At 48.2% G+C, this 24,728-nt stretch overlaps 1 protein-coding gene across 4 annotated transcripts in view; it reads right to left on the bottom strand.

The window, feature by feature from the left end:
- FAM124A (family with sequence similarity 124 member A) overlaps window positions 1–24,728 on the bottom strand; it is an 82,354-nt gene that overhangs the window by 39,357 nt on the left and 18,269 nt on the right. For 3 of the 4 annotated variants that reach the window (XM_089304197.1, XM_051832225.3, XM_051832224.3), the window contains one exon: window positions 2,948–3,681. In XM_089304197.1, the coding sequence (XP_089160323.1) occupies window positions 2,948–3,681 (734 nt within the window). Of the gene's footprint in view, window positions 1–541; window positions 2,707–2,947; window positions 3,682–24,728 lie in introns of those variants that run through there. The other variant, XM_089304196.1, reaches the window with a different exon arrangement.

Raw genomic sequence — 24,728 nt, 5'->3', positions numbered from 1 at the left:
AAATTCACTCAACTGGATTAAAGGCTTAAATCTATGACCCGACACCATCAAATTATTAGAGAGCATTGGAGAAACCCTGCAAGATATAGGTACCGGCAAAGACTTCTTGGAAAAGACCCCAGAAGCACAGGCAGTCAAAGCCAAAATTAACATTTGGGATTGCATCAAATTGAGAAGTTTCTGTACTTCAAAAGAAACAGTCAGGAGAGTGAAGAGGCAACTGACAGAATGGGAAAAATATTTGAAAACTATGCAACTGATAAAGGGTTGATAACCAGAATCTACAAAGAAATCAAGAAGCTCAACAACATCCAAACAACCCACTCAAGAGATGGGCCAAGGACCTCAATAGACATTTTTCAAAGGAGGAAATCCAAATGGCCAACAGGCACATGAAAAAATGTTCAAGATCACTAGTAATCAGGGAAATGCAAATCAAAACCACAATGAGGTTTCACCTCACCCCGGTTAGAATGGCTCACATTCAGAAATCTACCAACAATAGATGCTGGAGAGGATGTGGGGAAAAAGGGACACTAACCCACTGTTGGTGGGAATGCAAACTGGTTAAGCCACTATGGAAGTCAGTCTGGAGATTCCTCAGAAACCTGAATATAACCCTACCATACAACCCAGCCATACCACTCCTTGGAATTTACCCAAAGGAAATTAAATTGGCAAACAAAAAAGCGGTTTGCACATTAATGTTTATTGCAGCTCAATTCACAATAGCTAAGACCTGGAACCAACCCAAATGCCCATCAACAGTAGACTGGATAGAGAAATTATGGGGCATGTACTCTATAGATTACTATACAGCAGTCAAAAACAATGAAATCCAGTCATTTGCAACAAGATGGAGGAATCTGAAAAACATTATGCTGAGTGAATTAAGCCAGTCCCAAAGGGACAAATATCATATGTTCTCCCTGATCGGCAACAACTAACTGAGCACCAAAGGGGAAACCTGTTGAAGTGAAATGGACACTATGAGAAACAGTGACTTGATCAGCCCTTGTCCTGACTGTTGATGTACAATGTAATACTTTATCCCTTTTAGTATTTTTTTTGTTCTAGTACTATTGGTTGAACTCTGTGATTAATGCACAATTATTCTTAGGTGTTTAAATTTTAACTGAAAAGTGATCCCTGTTAAATATAAGAGTGGGAATAAGAGAGGGAGGAGAGGTACAATTTGGGACATGCTCAATCAAATGGTGGAGTTAGAAACGTGCCAGGGGATTCCAATACAATCCCATCAAGGTGGCATGTACCAATGCCATCTCACTAGTCCAAGTGATCAACTTCAGTTCACAATTGATCACACTGATAGGTCTAAGAGTCAAAGAGATCACACAAACAAGACTAGTGTCTGCTAATACTAACTGATAGAATCAAAAAGGGAGAGAACGAACCAACATGGGAAGCGGGATACACAGCAGACTCGTAGAATGGCAGATGTCCTAAATAGCACTCTGGCCTCAGAATCAGCCCTTAAGGCATTCGGATATGGCTGAAGAGCCCACGAGAGTAGTTATGCATGGAAAGCCAGGACACTCTGGGAAAAAAAAAGAAGACCTAAATGAAAGATCTCTGCAAGTGAGATCCCAGTGGAAAGAACGGGGCCATCAAAGAAGGAGGTACCTTTCTCTGAAGGGAGGAGAGAACTTCCACTTTGACTAGGACCGTGTCGGAATAAGATCTAAGTCGGCAAACTCAAAAGGCTTCCATAGCCTTGGCAACTCATGGCTAGAGCCTAGGGAGATTACTGATGCCATAAACAAGAGTATCAAATTGTTAAATCAACAACAGGAGTCACTGTGTACTTATTTCTCATGTGGGATCTGTCCTTAATGTGTTGTCCAATGTGAAGTAATGCTATAACTAGTACTGAAACAGTATTTTACACTTTGTGTTTCTGTGTGGGTGCAAACTGATGAAATCTTTACTTAATATATACTAAATCGATCTTCTGTATATAAAGATAATTGAAAATGAATCTTGATGTGAATGGAATGGGAGAGGGAGTGGGAGATGGGAGGGTGCGAGTGGGAGGGAAGTTATGGGGGTGGGAAGCCTTTGTAATCCATAAACTATACTTTGGAAATTTATATTTACTAAATAAAAACAATATTAAAAAAAAAAAGGAATGGATTTGTCTGTTAATTCCAGAAGGCGTGGGTCTGGAAGGCGTGTCTCAGGTAGGGCCAGGGGTGAGAGGTCCTGTCATCCACCTGTTCAATTCTATTCTACAGAGTAGTTCGTGATCTCTAATGAGTCTGGGACAACCCCTGGAAGGAGACGAGAGGGAAGGGCTGGTAATAAGCCAAGGTGCTAGCTGTGGAAGACCTGGGGCAGTGTGCTTCCTTATAATGTATCCACACACTCCTTCCCCATGCCTCCCTCACTGGCTCCTTCTTCAAGTGAGCCCAGCCTTCTGCCTAGGAATATAATGGTGGGAGGCAGGACAGGCCGGTGTGGGAAGGAGGAGAACATGCACTGGCTCCCAGTCATCAAACCCATGGGCGTCCTAAGAACACCTGGTGCCAACTCCCTACGGGGAGGGGCTAGATTCTGGAAAGCTCCCTTAATAAGTACTCGACCCAGGGGGTTAGAAGCTCACTCAATCTCCAGGAGCCCTGGGGTCTGCGCTGCTCCATCAAGGGGTGACAGAAGAGAACTGGGCGTGGCTTTGCCGAGGGACACCTGAAATGCAAAGTACCAGCTGGAAAGGCCTCTCAAGCCCCTCCGGGTTGTGGATGCGGTGTGGACAGCTTGACCTGGCCTGGGAGCCACCCAGAAGTCCCCATCTTCCCTTTGTCCTAAGGCTCACTCTGCAGCCAGTGGGAAGGTTGCTGGCAGAGCCAACCTACTGGCTTCTAGGCTCCCAAAGGCAAACGGACAGACAAACAGAGGGATGGACGGATGAACACGCGCCCCGGGGTACCTGCAGAAGAATCTTGTTCCCGTCGTGGTCCTCCGTCTGCCAGCGCCCCTCACTGATGGGGCTGCAGGGGTTGGGCAGGAGGGGCACCAGCTCGCCCATGTCCTTTACTCGGAACTCCAGCACGGAGGAGTCGGTGGGGACCGGGTTCTGGTCGCAGGGCAGCCTTTTCAGGGAGAACTGGATGTCCAGGTCCAGGTTGGAGAAGATGGGGAAGATGCAGAAGTCGGTTTTCCTCTGGCTGGGGCTCCGACGGAGAATCAGCTCGTAGAAGCGCAGGCTGTCGGCGTAGCTGTCGTGGCGACAGTAGATGGTGAAGCGCACGATCTCCTTGCCATAGTGCACGGGCCGGATCGCCCACAGAGGAGTCCCGGGTGCCAGCGTGAAGAAGTCCTGGCTGCAAGGCAGGTAGGGCAGGAACCTGCCGTGCACGCGCTCCGTGTGGTGGTGGCGCCAGGGCGGCCGCCGCAGCGTGCGGTGCAACTGCAAGATCTGCTCCTCGCCATACTCTTCCTGCAGGAACAGCACCACGGCCAGCGCCGGCTGCGTGCCCCTGGGGGACTTCCGCCGCCGCCCGCTAGAGCGCCGCTCTGACACCCGGAATAGCGGGAGGTCCGGGTGGATCCAGGCCAGGACCTTGTCAATGGCCTCCTGCAGGGGCCGCGACTCCCCTGGGTCCGCGATGATGTGGATGCTAACCAGGAACGGGTCTTGTGCCTCCTCCACCGAAAGCTCACCTGGGAGCATACACAGACACACACACACACACACACACACACACACACACAGAATGAATGGATGCATGAACCAATGAAATTGTGATTATTGCATTAAGGTGTTCAGAGATGACACGTGTGGCCTTGGCAGGGAGAGAAGCCAAATTCTAATACAACTGACTCCACGATCTGTAATTTTCTGATTTCAAGGTCAGGTGCAAGAACTACTAGGGCAGCTCCCTAGTGGCCAAGGTTAGGAATGGTTTCCAAGCTGTTCAGTTTTAGGAAACCTTGGTCCTGCATCTGAGCAGGTGCAGCCGGGTAGGGAACATTTGACTTCCTGTTTATCTACTAGAGGACAGAAAGTCAAGTCTCAAAGGGGTAAGGGGCCCACTGGAAAATATGCTGCACTGCCACCTGCATGCCATTCAGTATTTCCTGAAAGAACTGCAGCATTTCACCCTACAAACTCCCCCAGTACCACTGCGCTCCTGTGCTTTGCTTAGTTCACTGGGCTGTTCTATTCATTCATTTAACCAGCCCTTATGGGCTCCTTCCTATATGCCTGGCACTGACCCATGGGGCCTGCTGTGCAGGATGAAGAGACCTGTGCTTGCTCCCTGGGAGCTACTCCAGCTGAGAGTTCAAGCCCAGCCTAGGAAGGTGTCCTGCCCATAGTACCTCCCTGGCATGATCATCTCGCTGCTGGAGTCACAGGGACAACAGCCTGGTGGGCGCAAGTGCAGTGTTCTTGCTGTTGAAGTTTATGGGGCTGTGCTTTGGGGTGCGGTTTTGAAAGCTTGGTAGGCCCATGACTGCCCGCGTGGGGCTGCCTTTTGGGCCACTTCCTGGCTCATGTCCACCCGGAAGCCCACCCTTCCTGAATGGGGCAGTTCCCCGCCCTGTGGTCTCTGGCAGAGTATCTGGAAGCACTGGACTGCAAGTGTCAAGCTTCCTGTTTACCTTGGCAACACCTTCCCATGGGTGACATAGTTTGCTGGCCACCCTGGCATATTTCTAACTGATTAGCTATCCTTGGTAAAAGGCTTGCTCTTTTTAAAAGATGGCTTGGGGCAGGCATTAGGGCACAGGCATTAGGCCACCACTTTAGGATGCCTGCATCCAATACTAGAGGGGAAATTTGAGGCCCAGCTCCTGTGCTTCTGATCCAGCTTCCTGGGAATGTGCCCTGGGGCCCAGCAGATGACGGCTCACGTGCTTGGGTGTCTGCCACTCACAAGGGAGACCTGATGTAGTTCTGGTCTCCTGGCTTCATTCTGGCCCAGCCCTGCATGTTTTGGGCACCTGGAGAGTGAATAAGCAGATGGAAAGATTTTTCTTTCCTAGCTGTCTCTGTCGCTCTCATTCTGCCTTTCAAATAGATGAAAAATATATAAAAACATTTAAAAAGATGGCTTTATTTGCCTTTGTATAAATTGTATGACTCACTTCAGGGAAAATAAGGCATCTTTAGGCTAACTGTGATGGGCGGTGTCTGGAATCTAGACCTGTCTTCACATTGTCCACTAAGGGTATCTGGCACCGCAGGACCATGTGGTCCGTGATGTCTGAGAAATGTGATGTGCTTGAAAACCATGACCTCAGTTCACAGGATGAAAGGTAATCTTCATGGTAGGTAAGCAAGATACGCCAGGTGGGCTTATGGGCTAGTTTCACTAAGTGCACCTATAATAACACAGCTTCGATTTTGTTGGGTCAAAATCTGTCTGAATTTTCACCCCAGCTCTGACTGTCAGACATCTCACTGCAATACTTCAACTTGTTGTTACCTTCTCTCTTTCATTCACTCATTTGCACACTTCTGGAGCAGGCACTGTGAGTAGGTACCAGGTACTAGGGAAGCAAGGAAGCTGGCACCGCTGAGAACTATGGGAGTCTGTACCGACTCTGGTATGAAGTGTTCCTCTATAGTTGTGCAGTGCACATCCTGCACAGCCACAGGCAGCAGCCCTCTAAAGAACTGTGGCCACAGGTGAGACCTACACAATTTAGGTGGGAACACAGGCAGAAAAATTTAAAATCAGGGGTGGGCACTGTGGTGTTGCAGTTTGGGCTGCTTCATGGTGGTTTATGTCCCAGCTACTCTGTTTCTGGTCTAGCTTCCTGCTAATGCACCTGCCTGGCAGCAGATGATGGCTGAAGTGCTTGGGCCTCTGCCACCTGACAGGAGACCTGGCTAGAATTCCTGGCTCCTGGCTTCAGCCTAGTCCAGGCCTGACTGTTGTGGACATTTGGGAAGTGAACCAGTGGATGAAAGATCTCTCCCTCGGACTTTCAAGTAGACAGAAATGTATAAGCAAACATTAAAGAATTAAAATTCAATATGATCTATGCCTATAAGAAATGCAACAGACTTGGGGCAGAGGCTAGATTCTCAAGTCAGTATGAAGGGCTGGTGCCATGGTTCACTTGGTTAATCCTCCGCCTGTGGTGCCGGCATCCCATATGGGCGCTGGTTCTAGTCCCGGTTGCCCCTCTTCCAGTCCAGTTCTCTGCTGTGGCCTGGGAAGGCAGTGAAGGATGGCCCAAGTACTTGGGCCCCTGTACCTGCATGGGAGACCAGGAAGAGGCACCTGGCTCCTGGCTTCGGATCGGTGTAGCGCCGGCTGTAGCGGCCATTTGGGGGGCTGAACCAACAGAAGGAAGACCTTTCTCTCTCTCTCTCTCTCTCTCTCTCTCTGTCTCATTATCTAACTCTATCTGTCAAATAAATAAATAAAAAAAAGTCAGTATGAGGGGCCAGCACCGTGGTGCTGTGGGTTAAGTCACTGTCTGTGGTGCCAGTATCGCATGTGGGCACCAGTTTGAGTCTCAGCTGCTCCACTTCTGATTCAGCTCCTTGATGATAGCCTGGGAAAACAATGTAAGATGGACCAAGTGCTTGGGCCCCTGCACCCATGTGGGAGACCTGGAGGAAGCTCCTGGCTCCTGGCTTCGGGCTGGCCCAGCCCCAGCTGTTTTGTGGCCATTTGGGGAGTGAACGGGCAGATGGAAGTTCTTTCTTTATGTCTCTCCCTCTCTCTGTAACTCTGATTTTTAGATAAAAAATAAATCTTTAAAAAGAAACAGGTTTTGAGCAAGCTACTCAAATTCAAAAATAAAATCAATACAAGGTAAGGGTTGCCCGTAGATAGAAATCACTACCACTGAAAACTCGCTGGATTTCCAATCACGTCCTGCGTGGTTCTGACTTGCAATAAGACTGCACAGCCAGAGTGCTGGTTCTTTGATTGAACACGAGGTGAAATAACCGGTTTGCTGTAGGACCCTGTAGAAAAGAACAGTCTGTTTCTTTAAACACCAGACCCCCACTAGGAAAATCATGCCCTTCACTCTACAAGAAGCTTTTGGGAACTTGAGAGGCTTCCGGAACCTGAGGATGACTAGGGTAAGAGCAGAGTGAAGCCTTCATTCTCCTGCGACAATGGGAGCAGATGGGGGCGGGGGTGGAACTACTGAACTTCTCCTCTCCCTCTCATCACTCTCTCTGGTGGAGCATGGATTTGCAAACTTGGAGAGCTCAATAGGAGCCAGATGCAATTCCAACTAGCTACTATGTAGCAAATGAAGGAGCCACTCTTTCTCTCCAGGGCATCTGAGAAGGCTTCCTGGAGGATGGTGTCCTGTAGATCTTGAAAGGTAAATAGCATCTCACTTATAGTAACTTCCTATGTAGCAGTGATCACTGTAGGAAGAAGGAGACAGTCCATGAAGGCCCAGAACTTTGCAAAACCAAGCACATCCGAGAGGAGGCAGTGAGTAATTCTTAATTATAGCAACAGATGTGCCTGGAAAAATGGACTGGAGCCAGGGTGTGCAGGGCCTCAGCACCATGTGGTAGGTGATGGAAGGTTTTAATAAAGAGCTGTCATGTTGAGGTCAAGACAGAGGGGAAGTTCACTGAAGGCAAACCAGACAAGAAAAAAATCAGGACTGAGCAATGCAGGGGTTTGCATCATTGGCCTTAAGTCTCTCTCCTGCTCTCTAATTGTGCTATCTGCCATGTTGCTTTTCACTTCCTCCCAACAAATGGAGGAAGTGGATTTCCCCACACTTGGAGTTTGGACCAGGCCAGATGCTTGGCTTTGGCCAGAAGAGAGTGATATGTGTTTGTTTTCCCTCTTGGTGCACCTGGCATTTCCCTGAGGAAGAACACGCTGGGGCTAGCCCACCATCCCAGGGGGAGGATGACAGACGTGCAGCAGAGCCCCCTAACTGAGCCCAACCTGCATCAGCCAGCGGAGTCTGAGCTGGATCAGCTGACCCAGACGTGGGAAATAATAAATGACTGTGGTTTCAAGCCAGGGAGTCTGTGGGTAGTTGTTACAGCAGTGCTGACAGGTACAGATGGAATCAGTGGGTGAGCAGAAGAGGCATGGACGGCTTCCCAGGCTGGTTAAGACGACAAGTGACAGAGTGGAGCCCACAGGCGTGGGGGGTGCTTTGTTGAGAGAGCAGGAGAGTCATGCACCTAGCTGTTTCCAGCTTGAGCACTGGTGTGGTACAATGCTTAACTGTGAGGGGGAACAGAAGAGGGCAGGCTTGTGGGGAAGGCTAAGGAGTTCTAGGGTGGCCACTTGACTGGGGTGAGCAGACTGTCTGTTGCTGAGGTGATGGGCTGAATTTAAGGATTGGCCAGGCACCCTTTTGCTCTTATGTAGTTATTTGATAAATGTGTGCCTCCCTATTGATCTGAATCATGGAAATTCATCATGATGGCTTAGAAAACAATTGGAATTCATGGGATATTTCAAACCTTTTCATTGCTCGCCGTTTCTGCTCTCCTGGGTTCTTTCCATTTCACTGAACATGAACACCATTATCAGCGGAAGTGCAGTTGAAACTGCAGCAGAGAACATGCAAACCAATGAAGTTTTCCACCAGTCAGTAACCAGGGGAGATGCCACTGTCACCACAAATGCAGATTGCACCTTAAACTCCAACAGGAAGACACATGACTTGTCCAAGCATCAGTGAATGATCAGTATACATGGAAAAGGAGAGAGAGGCTTTGAGCAACCTGGGGTAAACCAGTTCACCCAAGACATTATCCTAGATAAAGCTCACTGAATCCTCACACAAACCCTGGAAGGGGGCCCTACGATTGTCCCCAGTTTAGAGAGCAGGAAATGGAGGCACAGAGAAGTAAAATAACCTGCCAAGACACACAGACTGGGTTTGGCTGCAGCATCTGAGGTCCGAGTACACTGCCACCCTGCCCTGTCTATGGTGCCCATTCCACAGCAAGGTGATCAGCTGCTACTCTCAGCCAGGCCTGGCCAGGCTGCCACTACCCTTCCTTCTCCATGGCTCTCTTGCCTCCTCCAGTTGGCTGCCTTCCTGGCTACCAGCCAGAGCTTCATGTCTTGGACACTCATTTGCGTCTCTTTTGTCTGGCCCTGGGTCTCTGAGAAGAACAAGCCAGAAACTGCCGCCCAGTGGGCACACGCCCAGGTCCTTACATCTCAGCACTACCCTCAAGGGCAGTGCCAAAAGGCCAGCACTACATGTGGGTGCACTGGTGGGAGAGAAGGAGAACCGTGACCCAGAGGAAGGCCGCACCCACAGGGAGGCCTGGGTGGGGAGCGCTCCGGGGAAGGTAGCAGCTGAATTTCCCAAACTCGTCGGGTGCTCAGCCTTGCACCACCTCCAGCAGTCACACAACGGTTTCCCAGGGAGCAGAAACAAAGGCTGCGCTGAGGCCTGCGTGGCTGAGTGAATGTTTACAGCTCGGCAAGTGGGCGAGGTGCCCGGCCGCGGAGCAGGCCTGGGCTGAAAGGCATCAGACCAAGCAGCAGCTCTCCTGGCAGCTCAGGATGCAGCCGGGCCAGGGGGACGAGGACCCCCAATGCCCCCCTGGCACTGCACGGACCAGGGAGGTGCAAGGGGTTGCAATTCTGCCCCAGAAGAGCGAAGGGGAATGAGCAGGGGCATTCATGTGTTCCAGCCATGGCTGGCAGGTGCCCACTGCACGGGATCCAAAACCACGCACAAGCTCGCAGACCACAGAATGCGGTTCCAAACTGTCATTGGGGGCTAGGGTTACACATAGCCCAGAGAAACCTGCTTCTGTGCAGCTGGATAGGGAACCCAGTGTTTGAGGGGAAGGAGAGGAAATGTGAATAATTCATTATCATGAAAAGCCTCTAGGTTTCCCTGGAGTGGCAGAGTTGACACAACTGAGGGATGGGCTCTCCTTTATCATATCCATTACACATCTCCGCCCAGGGCCCCAGACAGCACCTGTTGAGTCAGAGTCAAACACAGACCCAAAGGGAACCAGACAGGGGGAGGGGCTTCCCCACGGTGGCCGAGAGGCTGGCGCTGTCCCCACCATGTTAAGGAGGCTTCCAAGTTAGCTGGCACTTCCCAACAGGAGAAGACAGAGTCTTTCTCCGAGACAGAGTTGCTTTCCTTTGATAATGTAAGACAAAGACAACTTTCAGGAGGATGGAGAATAAGCTTGGGTCTTCCAGGAGGCAGACAGTGCACTATTACCCTGGGTATTTGTTATATTTGTCCCAGTATTTCACCTGTCCTATATATCCTTCCTCTGACCACTTATATTTTACAGGAAAAAAATTAGACAATAGTCATCATTTATTAAGCTCTTATGGTCTTGCCAGACATTGCCCTGACAGCTTTACATATACCATCTAATTTCATTTTTAGAACAACGCCACCAAAGCGGTGTATCCCCCCCCCCACCACCACTACTCTGCAGGTGAATTGTTAATTAGCTTGCCCAAGGCTGAGAAGGGTAGGGGCTGCCTGAGCCCCAAGTCTGTGCTCCTGGCCAATGTACTCTGTCACCTCCCAAGACCACAGTCCTTAGCATCATCCTGTTGGTTTCTTGCCTATCCCTTGGCCAGCCTGGTGCAGCTCTGCAACCCTGGCTTGGCTCCTTCAGCCTGCTTGGGTGAGAGACTCTGCTGGATTGGACCGACCCTTCACCTGGGCAGGTCTCGGAAGCCCCAGTCGCATGGAGAAGGGTAGGGGAGGGTGGACTGAGGCACTTCTGCCTGTGGACGTCCTTTGGGGTTCTGGATTCCCCTCAGCTATCTCAGTGGCACCTGCATCAAGATCCCTCACCACCATCGCCTGCAGCCTGTGACTTTGCACCAGGTTGGCCTACACAGTCTCACACATCCGATACCTGCCAGACTGGCAAAGTGGTGCGTCTCCATGGACCCTCTCCCCACAGTGGGTATGTCCAGCAGAACGGCCAGATCACTCATCCCAGACGTAATGCCTGGGCACGTCTCAGGTAGACAAGCTCAGTTACTCCTGAGAATTTTTGAGCAATGATTAACATCACTGTCATCTCATCCACAAGTTGTCACTGTGAGCGTGCAACTTGGGCACGACCATTAATTCAATCAAGGGGTGATTACTGAGCTCCTATTATGTGCCAGGCACAGTGGGGTAAAACAACGTCTCTGCCTTCACAGAGCTTATGATCCAGGTGAGGGAGACGGATGATAAACAATAGGCGAGATGCAGGCTAGGAGCGGAGAGCTGGAGATTCCCTGGAGAAACACAGGCTCCACCGCGGCTATAATAAGAGGTTGCCAAGGCAGCAGCTGTAACCCTTCACCATCAACTGAACAAACCACCATGCTCCATCCCAAGCGCTAAATTTCCTACCCACACCCCAGTGCTCCCCCAGGCCTCCAGGAAGCTGACAGATCTGAAAAAAGGGCATTCCCACTGCTGTGGGTCCTTTGATTTGGGGAATCCAGCCCGCCCAGGAGCCTGGATTCAGAGCCTCTAACCTCACAGGCCTCAGTTTGAATAAGCCTCTCATTTGCATGTCTAAAACCCTACTCTGGGGCACTGAGTAGCACCTCAGCTTGGATACAGTCACCCACTGGCAGAAAACCCAGGTGACAGGTGGGTCAGACCCAAGGAAGGCTTGCCCAGGGAACAAGTGGAGACTGTGAACCAAGATCAGGCCAGCAGACAGGAGGGAAAGGGCTCCAGAGCAGCCAGGGACGTAAAATCCACAGACAGGGTTGCCCTCCCCTAGGAAGCTGCCTGGTCTTCCCAGAATGCCAGAACTGAATGCCCCGAGAAATGCGGCTCCACATTCTTCCCGGGAGAGCCCATTCATCCATGTAATGAATAACCTGCCTTTGCCGCCTTTCACAGGGTTTTTAAAGCCAGTTCTTCAGCCCTCTGCACTAATGAGAAAATTATAAACAACCCCCCTAGCCAGCCACTACTCAAGATAAAATCTTAGACTTGTAAAATTCTTAGCGGTTTAATACTTTCAACAAGGCCACTGGCTAGACTGAAGCTTCGGGCTGTGGGAGTGGCAAGGCTGGTCCCCTCATAGGGGTCCCCAGTGGAAGCCGGAATTAGATGCAGAGTTGGGAACAGTGAAATGTGATGGCAATGAGGTCACACGTAAATTTAGGGGATCCAAACTGTGTTCATAGCATAGATAAAACAGTTCTCCTCCCTCAGCCTAAATTCACAGAACTTTTGTGTAACTGAAGACTTGAACATAGGCTGAAATGGTTGAGCCTGAACTTATATTTTCAACTGCCAGAGGAGAGTCAGAAGGAATTTTCTGATCCTTCAGCCCTCCCAAGCTTTGGGAAGAAGGATGTTTTTGCTATCACGGCAATTATGCGCCTGCTGTCTCCATTTTTATCATCTGTTGCAGAGACAATGTCAGGAGCTTGGATGGCTCATTTGCATTCCTGAGCTCATTCTGAAACCAGGTCATTATTAAGAGAGAGATAATACAGAAAGTCAGGAAGGCTGCACTTTTTTCCACGTGAAAGTGGGACATGCATTTTTCTTTAAATGTATTCCTAAGCCACATGCAGTCAGGCCCATCATTCTGAAACACCTTCTCCTGGTGGGAAGGCGAGGGGGAGAAAAGCCAGACATTAACCAGAGAGTAATGACAAAGATGCTTTAAATTCCAGCATAGCTCAACATAAATTCAAGAGAACCAGGCGGGTGATGGAGAATTAATCTGATGAGGCATAAATGCAACAAGAAATGCTTCGACACCATTTGTGTAAGTCCTTAAGAATGTACTGGTTTGGAAAGTTTATGAGAAGATACGCCAGGGCTGCCGCACACCAACGCCCCCTGCTTAATGAGGTACTAAGACCCCCTTTTGTCGAAAAACTCAAGGATTCTAAATGCCTGAAGAGATGATGACGTTTACACAGACTCCTGTCTTCTATGCAGCAATTTCCGTTTTTTTCTTAGCATTGTGATGGGCTTGTCATTTTCGTCGGCAGCAAAATCATCCTGAGAGCCAGGATCTCAATGGGATCTTGTACATCTGGAGAGGACGCAGTGGGACAGGATTCGAATGAACATTCACCTTGTTTTGAGAAATAAAACGAGTCTACCAAGACAACGCTGTGGGGAGCAACCCGGACTAGACTAAGTTACTGGAATTAAGACTTATTCTATGCATCTGCTCTCCCACAATATGGCGCTGGGAGAGGAGAAAACAGCTTCTACCCAGCTGCCTCTCACCAACTTGACAAGCTGCAGGAGCTGCTCCTGATTGGAGGAGAGCAGCGTACTCGGCGTGTGGGCAGCCGAGTTGGGATTGGCGGAAGAGGACTATAAAGGAGGAGAGAGACAACATGACCAGGAACATCTAAGGGGAACATCTAAGGGGAACACCTGTGCAGCCCCCGAGAGAGCCGGCCGGCGGTGTGCTGCTCCCCCGCGGAAGTGGGGAATGTGGCAGGGGGAACCGCCCTTCCACGGAGGTGGAAGGGTCGGTAGCCAACCCGGGAAGAACCAGCAGCAAACCCGGGGAGGGCCGAGCAGACAAAAGAACAGTGCCGGGTCCTGTGTCGTTCCTCCACGAAGAGGGGGAGCGACATAATGGTGCCGTGACTTGGATAGGAAACTTAGGAGGGAAGAAATGGGAAAATACCGGAGAGAGAGACTAGCAAAGAGCCTAGGGAAAAGCCCGACGGAAAAGGTGCCGGAAGAAGCTATCGAAAGCCTAGGCATAGACTTGGATACGGACTGTGGGAAAGAAGTTAGGATTTAATGTGAAAGCAAGAAGAAACTTAGACTCAGATACGGACTGCAGTTTGAAAGTGAAAGTGAAACCGATAAGAAACTTAGACTTGGATACGGACTGTGGGGAGAGGCCAGGAGAAATGAGGGAGGAATATTGTTGGAAGAAAACTTGGGGAAACATACCGGGTAGAGAAAAATGTTAGGGAGGATGAAGCCGCGAGTGCAGGCCGAGGCGGAGACGGAAGCCATCTTGGAATTCTTCAAGTCAGCCAGGGGAGCAAAAGGCGAAGATCTGGAACCAGAGGCAGAGACTTGGGCCGCCAGGTTGGAATTCGCCAGGTTAGTCCGGGAACTTGGATTGAATGCTAGTGGCGGAAACGTGAGCTACGCTGTGTGATTCGCGGAAGCCGCCGCGTGCAGAGAGAGCACGGGGCGTGAATAGATAGGGAACGCGGGGCTGGCGCGAGGCTGTGGTGCGGGCGCGAAGGGCGTGGAGACCGCGGAGTGTGCGTGCGAAGCCGAGCCGCGCAGAGCCGGGAGCCCGCTGCAGGGTGGGCGCCGGGAAGCCGCGCAGATGAGAGAAGCGCGGGCTGAAGCGGCTCAGAGCCGGGAAGCTGCCGAGAAGCAGCCTCGGGGCGGGCGCAGGGAAGCCGCAGGGATAAGAGAAACAGTTTAGAAGTAAAATGAGAGAAATAGGAATGCTGGCAGATAGAAGTAAAATGGGAGAGATAGGAATGCCCGCAGATAGAGAAATAGACAAAAATAAGGCCTCCCCTCAACATGGCAATGAGAGAGCTTGGATTCGGTCTGCCTGATTAAGGAGGTGGTGAGCACCTGCGGGCGGCTAGCAGCTTATGCGCCACAGGTCACCGAAGACAGGCACGAATTAACATCAATAAGTCTCCCCACAATACCGCAAAGAGAAGGCTTGGATTTGGTCTGCCTGATTAGTAAGGCGGTAAGCACCAGCAGGCGGCTCGACCAGAGTATGAGCTGCAGGTCACCGAAGATAGGCACGAACCAACACTAATAAGTCTCCCCACAAGACGGCAATGAGAGGGCTTGGATTCGGTTTGCCTGATAGGGCTTGTAAGCACCTGCATGCAGTTCTAGCAGAGCAGAGCATGCGCTGCAGGGCACCGAACTCAGGCACGCATCAGCACCTAAAAACCTCCTCACAACATGGCGAAGAGAGGACCCGGATTCGGTTTGCCTGATTGGTAGGCTTGTAAGCACCTGTGGGCAACTCTAGCAAGCAGAGCAGAGTGTGTGCCGCAGGGCACCAAAGACAGGCGCGTATCAACGCTAAAAAATAAAAAGAAAGGGGGATCTGTGGGGAGCAACCCGGACTAGACTAAGTTACTGGAATTAAGACTTATTCTATGCATCTGCTCTCCCACAATATGGCGCTAGGAGAGGAGAAAACAGCTTCTACCCAGCTGCCTCTCACCAACTTGACAAGCTGCAGGACCTGCTCCTGATTGGAGGAGAGCAGCGTACTCGGCGTGTGGGCAGCCGAGTTGGGATTGGCGGAAGAGGACTATAAAGGAGGAGAGAGACAACATGACCAGGAACATCTAAGGGGAACATCTAAGGGGAACACCTGTGCAGCCCCCGAGAGAGCCGGCCGGCGGTGTGCTGCTCCCCCGCGGAAGTGGGGAATGTGGCAGGGGGAACCGCCCTTCCACGGAGGTGGAAGGGTCGGTAGCCAACCCGGGAAGAACCAGCAGCAAACCCGGGGAGGGCCGAGCAGACAAAAGAACAGCGCAGGGTCCTGTGTCGTTCCTCCACGAAGACGGGGAGCGACACAACGCAAAAAAGACAAAAGAGGAGACTCGTAACCCAGGAACCCCAGGTCTCCTGCTCTCACACTAGAACACTAGACTCACTGTGTAGCACTAGACTCAAATGTGTTGCCACTCTGAGTATGATACTGACATACCCCTGGTCTGTGTTTGCAAATCTCAGATCACATGTGAATTGAATTTCATTTGAGGAGCAAGCTTACCGGTCGTGGCCAGGGCAGTGAGTCCAGCCCCTTGTTTTACAGATGAGCTCAACCCATCAGATGACGCAGGTCTAGAAAGAGAAGGAACGAATCTCCCGACCCCCGCTGTGGGGCCCTCCCTTCTTACCACAGCTGCCCCTGTTTCTAAAGTACTCACTTTTGCTGCAGGACCCCAGGACTGCAAAACAGACGGAGACACAGAGCGTCCCGTTTTGGGGGAACTTACAACCTGATTGAGAAAGTGACAGCCACACATGGGACAAATACAAAATAGCTGCAAATGAGACACGGAAAAACCTCAGTGATGTAGAGGGTGAAGCTCGGAGAAAATACCCAAGTGTCCCCAGAGTGTTCTTGCCTGTCTGTGGTCCTCCACCTGCAGTCAGACTGTTCACCGCTTCAGGGTTGGTGCCGGTCCTAATGGACCCGCTAATCTCGTTTCTGATGCTTCTTTTTCTTTCTTTCTTTTTTTTTCACAACTCACAGAAGAGAAAATACTCTTGCCAGGCAAGGCTCTTGCTACAAGATCTGGGCTCCCAGAGACACAGACTTCTTTCCAGGCTACAAACAGACCAGAAGGTTCACACCTGAGACAGGGGTCAGGGTGACTTTTACAGCTCAGAAGATGCCACGTTCTGGCTCCTGGTGGGAGGAGGAAGAAGACTGGAAGGGACCTGGCTCCAGTCTGCCTGAGAAAGAGGCACCCATCAGATGTGTCCTGAGAACTGCACCGCTGGGTGCCCCCGCAGCTCCCTGTGCCTTCCTGTGTCAGGGTGGGAGAGGTGGGCAGCGTGAAGTTCAGCTCAGTTGCAGAGGAACACCACAGCCCTGCTTTTACATGAGTCTGTTGCACTCACGGTCACGGGAGGTGCTCACCCGAGTTCTCTGGACAGCCCAGCAAGTCATAAGGCGGTTGATGGGACCCACGTGAGCAGCCAGTCTCAGAGGGGACTGCCAACTGCTCAGTCCAGCAGATCTGTGACTCCACGCACTTTAGCCTCACCGTCCTCCAGCCCGAGGCAATGAAATTTTAAACACGGAATCAGAGACAAAGCCCGATTCTGAGCAAAGATTTCTTGCCACTGTTCTTGAGGCAAAAAAAAAAAAAAAAAAAAAAAAAAAGGGAAAATTCATCCTTCCAAGCTCAAGTAGAATAGTGCATCCTCACATTTTTGAGCTGGTAATAATGTCAGAAGATGCTAGGGTGAGATGAAATACAAGAAGGAATGAGAAGAGAAAGGAAGATTCCTTCTCGTCCATAACTAGTGTTCTGGACAAAGCAGAAGTGTAACAAATGTGGAAGAGGGAGACGTGGTTAGCATGCAGACGAGACGAGCAGTGGGACTCTCAGTTTTTCAGCCAGCTCTGAATATTGGGAAACTTTAAGGCGATGAGCTGACTTCCTGCACAGTATCTCCCAGCACTTTCAGCCTGTTACCCCACGAGATACCAAAGGCAGCAGTGTGGACATCTAAGAAAGAAAGAAACTGTCTACTCCCATGGAAAATACTCTCCATAAAGTCTGGGCAAAGCAGTGACAGTGCTGCTGTGGCTGCTGCTTCTGCCGGAGGTTGGAGTGGGAAATGTAACCCATTCCACGCACACTGAATGAGAGATACAGGAAAGCCTCCAACTTGAGGGTCTCCACAACCTGAGACGCTCCCTACTTAGAACCTACTCCACAGAGCAAGTCTGCACATGGTTTATGCATATACCATCTGCGCTTGTCTATCTCCCTTTTTGTCCATAATCCATCTATCTCCTCCTTTTAAAGTTTCTTTTGAAAATTTATTTATTTGGAAGGCAGTGTAATGGGCTGGGGGAAAAAGAAAGGTTGAGAAAGATCTTCCATCTACTGGTTCACTCCACAAAATCCCACCACAGCCAGGGCTGGGCCAGGCTGAAGGTAGGAACCAGGAATTCCATCCAGGTCTCCCACATGGGAGGCAGGGATCCAAGTACTTGGACCACCCACTGCTGTTTCCCTAGGTACATTAGTAGGGAGCTGGATCAGAAGCGGAAGAGTCAAGATTCAATCCCAGGCACTCCAACATGTGATGCAGATGTCCCAAGATGCAGCTTAACTTGCTGTAGCACAACACCCACAAACCACATTTTTATGAGACGCCCCCCCCAAACCCTCTCATCCATGCCAGTGAGAGAGTGAAATGACGCCTTTGAAGAATAACCTGGCAAAAGGATCAGAAACTTTAAAAGATCCCTACACTTTTTAATCACAATTCTACTTGTAGGATTTATCCTAATAAAGAAGGATGTGCCCCAAGACTGAGTACACAGATCTTCCTGACAATGCTGCTTATAACAGTGAAAGTAACCTAAACGGCCAACACGAGGGCACTGGCAAATATGGCACAGTGTAGAAACAGATGGGATGCTGCACAGGTTTTCAAACCATTGCAGCTGTAGCTTTGCTGACATATAAAGATGTTCACAATATAGTTGGAAAATCAGACTATAAACAATATATAAAAAATCATTTTTTGGTAATAGTATATATTTATAGGAATACAGATGCTCAAGGGCCAGCACTGTGGCATAGCAGGTAAAGCCACTGCCCGAGATGCCGGCATACCATTTGGACAGCAGTTAGAGTCTGGGCTGCTCCACTTCCCATCCAGCTCCCTACTGGTGGCCTGGGAAAAAGCAATGGAAGATGACTCAACTGTTTGGGCCTCTGTCACCCACGTGGGAGACCTGGATGAAGCTCTTGGCTCCTGGCTTTGGCAGTTACAGCCACTTGGAAGTGAACCAGTGGATGGAGGATCTCTCTCTCTCTCTCCTCCCTCTTTCTCTGTAGCTCTGACTTTAAAATAAATAAATAAACATTTAAAAAGAAAAAAGAAATATAGATGGCTCAGAAAAAATCAATAAAGGCAAACTATGAAAACTAGTTGTTTCTGGATGACTGGATTGTGAGTTTTTGTCTTCTTTGCTAATTTGTATTTTCTCATGCATCTATAATTACTATAGATGCTTTGAGTATTACAACTCATTTTGTCATTGAGAATAGCACCAGGTGCACATCACAGGCAGGTGTAGTGCTGGCTGCCCTCTTTGTTTTGTCCATTACAGCCTCACAACCCCAGGGAACCAGATGTCCCTGGTGTGTCCCCTCAGCTTCTCAGGGGAAAGACTGTCATGAGAAGTCTGCCTCCATTTTTCTCTCATATCCTGCATAGAAATTGACAGCCTCTGTACCACTGCAGTAGCACAATGAAAACTTATCTGTACAGCCAGGACTATAACACATTTTTTTGGGGAAGCGATGTCAGTGTAGCAAAGGATCAAAGGACGTGCCCATGTGGTATACCGTCCTCACACTTCAATTTCCTGATGCGTATCTTTGTTATTGCATTTTTCTTATCAACTGTCAACAGAAACATGGTCTCACTTTTCAGGCTCCCTTTTGGAAGACTGAAAATACAGGCCCCACATCATCGAGTAACACTCTAAATGCACGCACGCTTGCAGCTTCGGTAGTTTCATTCATCTCAGAGGTTTCACTTACTACGTCCACCATCCTACAAGTGCCGCTGCCCCTGCCTCTTAAAACATCCCCAAACGCCATCCGCGTTTTATGATGAACCACACTGCATGGAGGAACATGGCCATTTCTTTTAAGTTACTAATAAAATAATTTAAATTTTTATCAAGGGAAAATGATTCGTCATATGGATTCTAGAGCCTATGGGTTATACCATTAAACATCAGAATCCACATGTAATGAATGCAGAGGAACCACATCCATCGTGGATGACTTAAGGGCAGTTTTGCTTAGAGGGGGAGGTGGGCCAGCTCAGGGCTCCTCACATTTTCAGTCTGTACAGAACCCAACACCTCGGGAGATCCAGGGTGGGGCCTGGGATTCTGCATTTCTTTTTATTAAAATTAAAAATTTTTGATATGCAACTTTGTACATTTTTATGGAATGCAGTGTTTTATATGTATGTATACATAGCATGATCCATTCAAAATTTACAACCACCTTTCTCATTTTCTTATGTCTCCTTTGTGCTTGGAGCCTACTGGCTCCTCTCCTCCAGTTCTTTATACAGCATACAACAAACACATTATTGTGAACACAGTCACCCCATCGCGCTGTGGGATGCTAGAACTCTTCTATCTCACTGTGTTTTGATACCCATTATCCAATCCTCTCTCTTCTCACCCCCACCCTTCCCAACCTCTAGTAACCACTACTCTAAGTTCAGAGCAACTATTTTTTTTTTCAAACTTCCACATGAGAAAAAATATATGGTATTTGTCTTTCTCTGACTGGCAATGTAATAATTGCCAGTTCCATCAATTTTGTGGCAAGTGTCAGAATTTCATTCTCTTTTATAGCTGAAGACTACCCTATTACACATATGTAACACTTTCTCTATCTGTTCACTCATCAGGGAACACCTGGGTTGATTCCATTTCTTGGCCATTGTGAATGGTGCTGCAGTGAACATGGGAGTTCAGGTATCTCTTCTACATGCTGATTTTATCTCCTTTGGTTTTATTCCCACAAATGGGATAGCTGGGCCATGGAGATCTATTTTTACTTTTTTTGAGGAACCCCTATACTATCCTTACCATAATGGCCACACTAATTTGCATTCCCACCTTATCAGCATTTGTTACTGTTTGTGTTTTTGATAATAACCATTCTAACTGGAGTGAGATGATACCTCATTGTGGCTCTGATTTGCATTTCTATAATGGCCAGGGATATTGAGCAAGTTTTTTCATGTATTTGTTGACCATTTGTATGTCTTCTTCTGAGAAATGACTAATTAGATCCTTCATTCCTTTTTACTTAATTGAGTTTGTTTCTTATATATTCTGAAGATTAGTTTTTTGTGAGATGCAAATATTTTCTTTTTTTTTTAAAGATGTATTTATTTATTTGAAAGTCAGAGTTACATAGAGAGGTGAGAGGCAGAGAGAGAGGCCTTCCATCCAATGGTTCACTCCCTAATTGGCCGCAATGGCAGGAACTGCGCCAATCCAAAGCCAGGAGCCAGGAGCTTCTTCTGGGTCTCCCATGCAGGTACAGGGGCCCAAGGACTTGGGCCATCCTCCACTGCCATCCCTGGCACAGCAGAGAGCTGGATCAGAAGAGGAGCAGCTGGGACTAGAACCAGTGCCCATATGGGATGCTGGTGCTTCAGGCCAGGGCATTAACCTGCTGCACCACAGCGCTGGCTCCTTCCCTTTCTATTAGTTGTCTTTTCACTTTGTTGATTGTTTCTTTTCCTGCACAGAAGCTTCTTGGTTTGATATAATCCCATTTGTCAATTTTTTACTTTTCGGTGCTTGTGCCTTTGGGGTCTTATCCAAAAAAAAATATATCACTGCCTATGCTAATGTCTTGGAATGTTTCTTCTGTTTTCCTCTAATAATTTATTTGTTTCAGGTCTTATGTTTAGATCTTTGATCCATTTTGAGTTGACTTTTTTATAGTGTAAGAATTGGGGGGAGAGGTCAAGTTTCAATCTTCTGTATTCGACTATCCCAGTACCACTTATTGAAGAGGCTGTCCTTTCTACAGTGTATGTTTTTAGCTCCTTTGTCTAATATCAGTTGACTGTAGATGTGTGAATTAATTTTGGGGATCTCTATTCTGTTACATTAGTCTATGTGATTGTTTTTATGGCCATATACCATGGTGTTTTGGTCACTGTAGCCCTGTACTAAGTCTTGAAATCTTTATTTCTTTGAAAGGCAGAGATAGAGAAGAAGGGGAGGGGAGGGGAGGGGAGGAGAGAATGAATCTTCCATCCACTGATTTACTCCCCAAATGGCCTCAGCAGCCAGGGCTGGGCCAGGCAGAAGCTGGGAGCCAGGAGCCTCTTCCAGATCTACCTGGGTGCATGAGCCCAAGTACCTGGGACACCTTCTGCTTCTTTCCCAGGTGCATTAGCAAGGAGCTGGATTGGAAGTGGAGCAGCCAGGACTTGAACCAGCACCCATATGGGATGCCAACACTGCAGGTGGAGGCTTAACCTTCTATACCACAGCACCATCCCCAGTCTTGAAATTTGTGATGTTTACACTTTTGTTCTTTTTGTTCAAAACAGTTTCAGTTGTTTTTTTTTTGTGTGTGTGTGTGTGTGTGCTTCAATATAAATTTTAGGATGGTTTTGTCTAATTCTGTGTAGAATGTCATTGATATTTTGATGGAGATTGCATTGAACCTATAAATTGCTTTGGGTAATATAGACATTTTAACAATAATTCATTGTCCTAATCCTTGAACACAAGAGGGCATACCTTATTTATGCTTTTTTCATTTTCTTTCATTAGTGTTTTGTAATTTTCCTTGTAGAGGACTTTCGCATCCTTGAATTTATTTCAAGGTATTGTGGGGAGCAACCCGGACTAGACTGAGTTACTGGAATTAAGACTTATTCTGTGCGTCTGCTCTCCCACAATATGGCGCTGGGAGAGAAGAAAACAGCTTTTACGCAGCTGCCTCCAGTTCAACCAATAAACTGTAGGACTTGCTCCTGATTGGAGGAGAGCAGCGTACTCGGCGTGTGGGCAGCCGAGTTGGGATTGGTGGAAAAGGACTATAAAGGAGGAGAGAGACGGCATGCACCAGGAACATCTAAGGGGAACATCTAAGGGAACACCTGTGCAGCCCCCGGGAGAGCCGGCCGGCGGTGTGCCGCTCCCCCGCGGAAGTGGGGAAAGTGGCCAGGGGGAACCGCCCTTCCACGGAGGTGGAAGGGACAGTAGCCAACCCGGGAAGAACCAGCAGCAAACCCGGGGAGGGCCGAGCAGACGAAAGAACAGTGCAGGGTCCTGTGTCGTTCCCCCACGAAGAGGGGGAGCGACAGGTATTTTTTAAATAGCTATTATGAATGGAACTATGCTTGTAAGTTTTTTTTTTGTTTGTTTGTTTTTTTTTTTTTTGACAGGCAGAGTGGACAGTGAGAGAGAGAGACAGAGAGAAAGGTCTTCCTTTTGCCGTTGGTTCACCCTCCAATGGCCGCCGCGGCCGGCGCGCTGCGGCCGGCGCACCGCGCTGATCCGATGGCAGGAGCCAGGAGCCAGGTGCTTCTCCTGGTCTCCCATGGGGTGCAGGGCCCAAGCACTTGGGCCATCCTCCACTGCACTCCCTGGCCACAGCAGAGATCTGGCCTGGAAGAGGGGCAACCGGGACAGAATCCAGCGCCCCGACCGGGACTAGAACCCGGTGTGCTGGCGCCGCAAGGCGGAGGATTAGCCTAGTGAGCCGCGGCGCCGGCCCTATGCTTGTAAGTTCTTTATCAGTTTGTTATTGGCATATAAAAATGAAGGGGATTTTTGTGTGTTGACTTTTGTATCCTGTGACTTTGCTGGGTTCATTATTAGTTTTAACCTCTCTTGGAGGTGTATCTCTCTACAGAACTGTGTCATGTGTAAACACAGGTAGTTTGACTTCCTCCTTTCCTATTTGTATGCCTTTTATTACTTTCTCTTGCCTAATGATTCTGGCTAATAGTAACAAATTGAATAAAAGCAGTAAACATATTTAGTGCCAGATTTTAGAAGAAATGCTTTCAGCTTTTCCCTATTTAATATGATGTTGGTTGTAGATTTGTCATTTATAGACTTTATTATGTTGAAGTATATTCCTTCTATACATAAGTTGTTCAAGACTTTTCTTTTTCTTTAAGATTTATTTACTTATTTGAAAGGCAGACTCACACAGAGAGAGAAGGAGAGGCAGAGAGAGAGAGAGAGAGAGAGAGAGAGAGAGAGAGAAAGGTCTTCCATCTGCTGGTTCACTCCATGGTGGGCCACAACAGCCAGAGCTGCGCCGATCTGAAGCCAGGAGCCAGGAGCTTCTTCTGGGTCTCCCACTCGGATGCAGAGGCCCAAGGACTTGGGCCATTTTGTACTGATTTTCCAGGCCATAGCAGAGAGCTGGATCAGAAGAGGAGCAGCCAGGACTAGACCCAGTGCCCATATGGGATGCCGGCACTGCAGGCGGCGGCTTTACCCACTATACCACTGCACTGGCCCCTGTTCAAGTTTTTTTTTTTTTTTTTTTTAAATCAGGAATCGCTGTTGAGCTCTATCAAATGCTTTTCTGCAGCTATAGAAATGCACAGCCTGTTGAGGTGATGTACTACATTCAAGAGTTGTGTATTCCGAACCATTCCTGCACCTCTGGCATAAATCCCACTTGGTCAGGATGAATGATTTTTTCATGTTTTGTTAGATTCAATTTGCTGGCATTTTACTGGGATTTTTGCATCCATATCCATCAGGGATATTAGCCTATAGTCTCCTTTTTTGGGTTGTGTCCTCCACTGGTTTTGGAATCAAGGTAACGATCACTTTGTAGAATGAGTTTGAAAGGGTTTCCTCCAGTTCAGATTTTTGGAATAGTATGAGAATAATTGGTGTTAGTTCTTTCTTAAAAGTTGGAGGAATTCAGCTGTGGTCCTTGGCTTTTCTTTGTTGGGATACTTTTTATTACTACTGCAATCTCATTACTTGTCATTGATCTGGTCAGGTTTTCTATGTCATCATGGTTCAATTTTGGTTAAGTTACGTGTATCTAGAAATTTACCCATTTTTTCTAGGTTTTCCAATTTGTTGCCACATATTTGTTTATAATAATTCCTGGTGATGTTTAGTGTTTCTGTGATATCAATTATAGTATCTTCTTTTTTCTTAGTTTATCTGGAAGTTTTTTTGATTTTATCTTTTCAAAAACTTCATTTATCTTTTTTTTTTTTAGTTTATATTTCATTTACCTCTGCTCTGATCTTTATTTATTTCAATACACTAACTTTGGATTTGCTTTATTCTTTCTTTTTTTAAGGCCTTTGAGATACATGGTTTAGTTGTTTATTTTTTTTCTGGAGGCACTTACTGCTATAAACTTCTCTCTTTATACTGCTTTTGCTGTATCCCACAAGTTTTAGTATACTGTGTTTCCAATATCATTGGTTTCAGAGTGTTTTTAAATTTCCCTTTTGATTTCTGCTATGATTTGCTGTTCATTTAGGAGCATGTGGTT

Source organism: Oryctolagus cuniculus, chromosome 9 (genome assembly GCF_051225735.1).
Source record: "Oryctolagus cuniculus isolate XC-2025 breed Fujian yellow rabbit chromosome 9, ASM5122573v1, whole genome shotgun sequence".
NCBI classification, from domain to species: Eukaryota; Metazoa; Chordata; class Mammalia; order Lagomorpha; family Leporidae; genus Oryctolagus; species Oryctolagus cuniculus.
Note: the sequence above shows the minus strand (reverse complement) of the source record. Positions and strands in the feature narration are given on the sequence as shown.